The sequence below is a fragment of the Cannabis sativa genome, chromosome 4 (genome assembly GCF_029168945.1).
Source record: "Cannabis sativa cultivar Pink pepper isolate KNU-18-1 chromosome 4, ASM2916894v1, whole genome shotgun sequence".
Classification (NCBI taxonomy): Eukaryota; Viridiplantae; Streptophyta; class Magnoliopsida; order Rosales; family Cannabaceae; genus Cannabis; species Cannabis sativa.
Window position 1 is genome coordinate 57,259,714 of NC_083604.1, and position 5,732 is coordinate 57,265,445.

Below are 5,732 nucleotides of genomic sequence, written 5' to 3' on the forward strand. Positions count from 1 at the left end.
GATGCAGAAATAATATTCAATCTGATATTCATGTTGAAGGCTCTCCATCACAGTTGTTTTCTTCACCAACGCAAGATTCCTCTGAGATGCAGCCTTCTTTTCCAGCGGGTGTTGTTGACAAACAACCCCGCAAGCAACCATGAATCTTATAAGTTGGAATGCTCGGGGGTTGGGTAACCCGAGGGCATTCCGTCGCTTGCGAATGTTAGTTCCTAAGTACAACCCTCAGCTTTTGTTTCTCATGGAAACCAAAGCTACTGCTGGTTCTCTTGTTCATTTTAAACAGTCTTTAAATTTCTGTAATGGGTTGGAAGTAGCTCGTGTTGGTTTAAAAGGGGGATTATGTTATTATGGAAGGAAAATGTTGATGTATCACTGCTTTCAATGAATACAAACCATTTTGATTGCTTTGTGTCTTATGATGATGGCCCAAAATGGCACTTCTCTGCTGTATATGGCTTCCCTGAATCTGTTAACAAAAAATTTACATGGGAACTTCTCAATAGGCTTGTTGATGTTTCTCCATTGGATCCATGGTTACTCATAGGTGATTTAAATGAAATATTCTCTCACTCTCATAAGAATGGTGGCCCTTTACGGCATGATAACCAAATGGCTGCCTTTCGAATCACTTTGGATAGATGTTTTTTGCAAGATTTTCCATTTGAGGGTGATGAGTTCACATGGGCTAAGAACCGGAAAAATCCAGCAGCTTTAAAGGAAAGGTTGGATTGGTGTCTTATTAATAAGAAATGGACTGATGCTTTCATTCTTCCAAAGCTTACACACCTTGATTATTTTGGTTCGGATCATCGCGCTCTCTTGGTCAACCTTTTTTCCTCAGCACAACCGATTCTATCCAACCAAGACGGTCTCGTTTTCGATTTGAAAAAATGTGGCTATCAGATGCTGAGTGTGTTGAGATAGTTTCTACTAACTGGCTGCTGCAAACCGAATGTGATTTGCCTTCCAATCTTCAACTCAATCTGCAGAATGTTGCAGTAAACCTACAGCAGTGGCACTCCCAAAAGTTTGGACAGTTAAAAAATGATATTTCACAAGCTCAATCTCGTGTACAATGTATTAATTCCTCTCCAGCTACAGATTTGTTACATTCTCACAATCTTACCACGGCTGAATCAATTCTGGATGAACTTCTTGCTAAAGAGGAACAATACTGGCAACAAAGGTCACGTATTGAATGGTTAAAGTCGGGTGATCGCAACACAAAATTTTTCCATGCCAAAGCTAGTGCTAGAAACTCCACCAATAAGATTAAATCTTTGAAGGATGCTAATGGTAATCTTGTTACTAATTGTGAGGGGATTACAAACATTATTTCCCATTATTTTCAAGATCTATTTACTGCTTCAGAGGAAGATCATTGGGCTCTCTCACATGTACTATCTACTATCCTTACTACCATAAATGATGATCAAAATGATTTTCTTCTTCGTGACTTTACTAAGGAGGATGTCTATTTTACCTTGAAATCAATGGCGTCTGATAAAAGTCCGGGGTTAGATGGTATGTCGGCCATGTTCTACCACCATCACTGGCACATTGTTGGAAATCTTGTCTCATCGGTAGTCCTACATATCCTTAATGACAATGGTGACCCTACCATATTCAACAAAACTCTTCTTACTTTAATTCCTAAAGTTAAGAAGCCGACTACTATGAAGGACTTTCGCCCCATTAGCCTCTGTAATGTTGTTTACAAGCTTGTATCCAAGATGATTATTTACAGATTTAAATATGTTCTCCCTTTGGTCATCTCAGAAACGCAGAGTGCTTTCCTTCCCAATCGCCTGATCACTGATAATGTTTTGGTTGCTTTTGAGATGATTCATTCACTCAAACATCGCAAGCATGGTAATAAAGGATATGCTGCTATTAAGCTGGATATGAGCAAAGCTTTTGACCGTGTTGAATGGTCTTTCTTGGCTGCCGTAATGGGTAAGATGGGTTTCAATATTCGATGGATCTCCCTTATTATGAGATGTTTGCATACTACTTCCTTTTCTTTCAATCTCAATGGTTCGGTGGTTGGTTCAATTACTCCTCAGCGTGGTCTTCGTCAAGGTGATCCCCTTTCCCCATACCTCTTCCTCATTTGTTCAGAAGGATTGTCTCGTTTATTACAATATGAGGAAAGAGTTGGTCGACTCAAGGGTTATGCTGTTTCAAGAAGAGCTCCTACAATATCCCATTTATTTTTTGCGGATGACAGCCTACTCTTTTGTCAAGCTGATGATCGATCTTGTGGGTCTATCAAACGTGCTTTAAACATCTATCACCGTGCTTCGGGTCAAGAACTCAACTTAGATAAATCGGTTATGTCTTTCTCTCCAAATACTCCTCCACTTGTTCAGCATTCTTTTCAGAATATTCTTGGAATGCCTATAAGTGATTGTCACGAAAAATACTTGGGTCTGCCAGCTTACTCTGAAAGGGATAAGAAGCAACTTTTTGCTGATATTAAAGAACGAATTTGGAAATTGATGAATTCTTGGAATGACAAACTTTTTTCTATTGGGAGGAAAGAGGTTCTCCTAAAAGCGGTGGTTCAATCGATTCCTACTTACGTTATGAGTTGTTTAAGTTGCCTTCTACTTTCAGTCATCAATTAGAACAAATGATGGCTAACTTTTGGTGGGGTTCTGACAAAGATAAGAAAAAGACACATTGGAGAAAGTGGAAACTCCTTTGCAAAACTAAAATGGATGGACGAATGGGATTTCGTTCTTTTATCCATTTTAACCAAGCGTTGTTAGCTAAACAAGCTTGGCGGATCATCTAATATCCACATTCTCTTCTTAGCCTGTCTTAAAAGGGAGGTATTTTTCACATAATGACTTCTTACAAGCTCCAAAAACTGGTTGTTCTTCACTCACTTGGCAAGGTATTTGTTGGGGACGTGATCTCCTTGTGAAAGGTTTAAGGCTTAAAATTGGGGATGGTTCTAGTGTTAAATGTATCTCAGACCCGTGGATTCCTCGTCATTCTGAATTCACACCTATTCACTTCTCGGGAGATACTCAGAATTTAGTTTCTCACTACATCACTGATGATAAAGAATGAAATCTCCCACTCCTTACTCGTGATTTCTCAGCTGTAGACTTGGACTATATTCTGTCAATTCCACTATCTTCTTCATCAGTTTCAGACAAATGGATCTGGCACTTAACAAGCTCCAATGAGTACACAGTCCAATCGGGTTATCATCTTGCAAATGACCTTGAAGATACTGAGCTCTCTAACTCTTCCAATAATCAGCATACTTGGTGGAAATACTTTTGGAATCTGCAACTTCCATCCAAGATTAAAATCTTTGTTTGGAAAGCTTTTCATTGTGCCATTCCCACTGTTGTTGCTCTGTGCAAGTGCAAAATTATCGATTCTGCAGCATGTAGCCTTTGTTCGAATGCCTAGGAGTCGGTTGAGCATGCTTTGTTCCTATGCAAACATGCTAAAAAAGTCTGGCGTGTGGCTGGTATTTCTTTTGATTATGATCTGGTTTCTAGAATGAAATTTGATGATTCTTTGATGCTGCTTTCTACCCTTAAATCTACTTCGGAAATGGAACAACTACTCTGCACTATGTGGTTTTTATGGACTGACAGGAACAACTTTATTCATGGCAAACCAGGCCTCTCACCAACACAAATTTGGGCCAAACTGCTGCATATTATTGCAACTTTCAGCAGCATTCAACTTCACCGAACTCCATCAAAGACTCTACAGGTGCGGCTGCTCACCCCAAATGGCTCTGCCCACCTTTGGATAAATTAAAAATGAATGTTGATGCCGCTTGTGATGTCTCCCGTAACAAAATTGGTGTTGGTATCATTATTCAAAATTCTTCGGGTCAAGTTGTTGCAGCCAATTCGAAGCTTCTTACGGGTAGATACAAGCCACAAGAAATGGAAGCCAAAGCATTAATTTTGGGAATCGATTGTGCAGCTCTTTGTAATTTATCGGTCAATCTTTTGGAATCGGATTCCCTGATTTTAGTTAATTCAATTAATAGTAACTCTAATGCTATTTCTTCTTTTGGTGATTTAGTTTTGGATATTAAGAATCGTTTGTCCTATCTCTCCTCTGTTTGTGTATCTCATGTTAAGCAAGATGCTAACCAAGCTGCTCATGGCTTGGCTAAAGATGCATTGGAGTTGGATGATGATTGTATGTGGTTTGAGGAAATTCCCTCTACCATTTTCTCTGTTGCTGTAAATGATGCTCTCTAATTTATAATAACAGTTCTTTTCTCAAAGAAAAAAAAACTTTCATTTTCATTTTTATTTTATGATTTTATTTAAGTCGAGTCCACGTTCGGGTCTAGGGCTGTGGTCCGAGTAGAGTCGGGGTTGGAGTCTGGGTCCTAAGGTGTAGGTTGGAGTTGGAGTCGGAGTCCAAAATATTAATTAAGAAATAAAAAATATTTTCAAAAATTTTGAAAGTGATTTTTTTGTTTTCAAAATTTTTAAATTTTTAATTCTCAATTGAAAAATTGAAAATAGTTTTATAGAATATATTTTATGGAAAATATTTTCACTTTTTTAATTAAAAAACAAAAAACAAATTAAAAACTTGTTACCAAACGCACTCTTTGTTTTTTATTTTTAAATTTCAAAAAGTTCATTAATTACAATTTTACCTTTTTGCTGATATCATGCTTTCCTCCCATTTTTGTTACACGTTAATTCTCTCCCTCTATTTCTTTGTTGTTTTTTTTTCTCTTTTCAGTTCATTTTTATTTCTCTCTTTGTCACCCACGATTTGATTTTTCAAACCTGATATAGTTAGAATTTTCCACCTAGAAACTCGAGACCAGGCTCCCATAAAAATGACACATGGACTCACTATCCTCGAAGGAGGGATGAGATGTCAGCAAGAGACCTCTTAAGTGTAAACCTCGCCTGAACCAAACTCAGCGAGATGATGTGACCTTGACAGAGTCTAGTCGCATCCCTATAGCTCGCACAAAGCAGAACCAAAGATCAGGTTTTAGACTCGCACATATCAAGATATATGCGAGGACTATAAAGATCTTCCTGCGTAGTGGTAAAGATCGATTCTCTACTCAGCCAGCTGGTCCGGATGACCCAACGTCCTTGATAACCCGATAAGGACTCGCATGTCCTAAGTTATCGACCTGTTACAGGATGTCCGTATATGCGACTCAGATAGGACGCAGACATCCTAGACTAGACTTAGTCTTGCACGCATCTTGACCCTGCGAGCTTATGCGAGAATATGAACAGACAACTTGTACCATGAAGGTCGCATACGTTACTGTATTTAGTGAATTGGGCCGAAACTGTTCTTCATTTATTGTATTTACGTTTTTATGGATTTAAATGTTATATTCAATGTACAAACGGATTGATAATTAATCAATCTCTATGTAATCAAATGACACTTGCTTTGTATATAAAGGAGTGATCCAATAGGAAATAAACAAGACATAAAACCTTCACAACAGTGGACTAAGCAGACCGTGATCTGACTGAACCACTATATTCTCTTTGTGTTATTTATATTTCCAGTACGTCTGTGTATCCATAACTTGAATACTCGCCATTCTAGGTAGAGTAATCATATAATACTATTCATATTTTAAATATATTATTTTATTTGGTGTTGACTTCGCTTTTAGCCAACGACAATGAGTCTTTTTGATAAGAATAAACGATATGTCGTAATGAATATATAATAAAGCAATAATA

General features: G+C 37.9%; 1 protein-coding gene across 1 annotated transcript; it reads left to right on the forward strand.

Moving 5' to 3' along the window:
• Window positions 1-384: 384 nt before the first annotated feature.
• LOC115713245 (uncharacterized) lies at window positions 385-4,250 on the forward strand. Its single transcript, XM_061113811.1, has 4 exons — window positions 385-802; window positions 907-2,549; window positions 3,410-3,496; window positions 3,627-4,250. The coding sequence occupies exons 1-4, from the start codon at window positions 385-387 to the stop codon at window positions 4,248-4,250; spliced, it is 2,772 nt and encodes a 923-aa protein (XP_060969794.1).
• The last annotated feature ends 1,482 nt before the right edge of the window (window positions 4,251-5,732 follow it).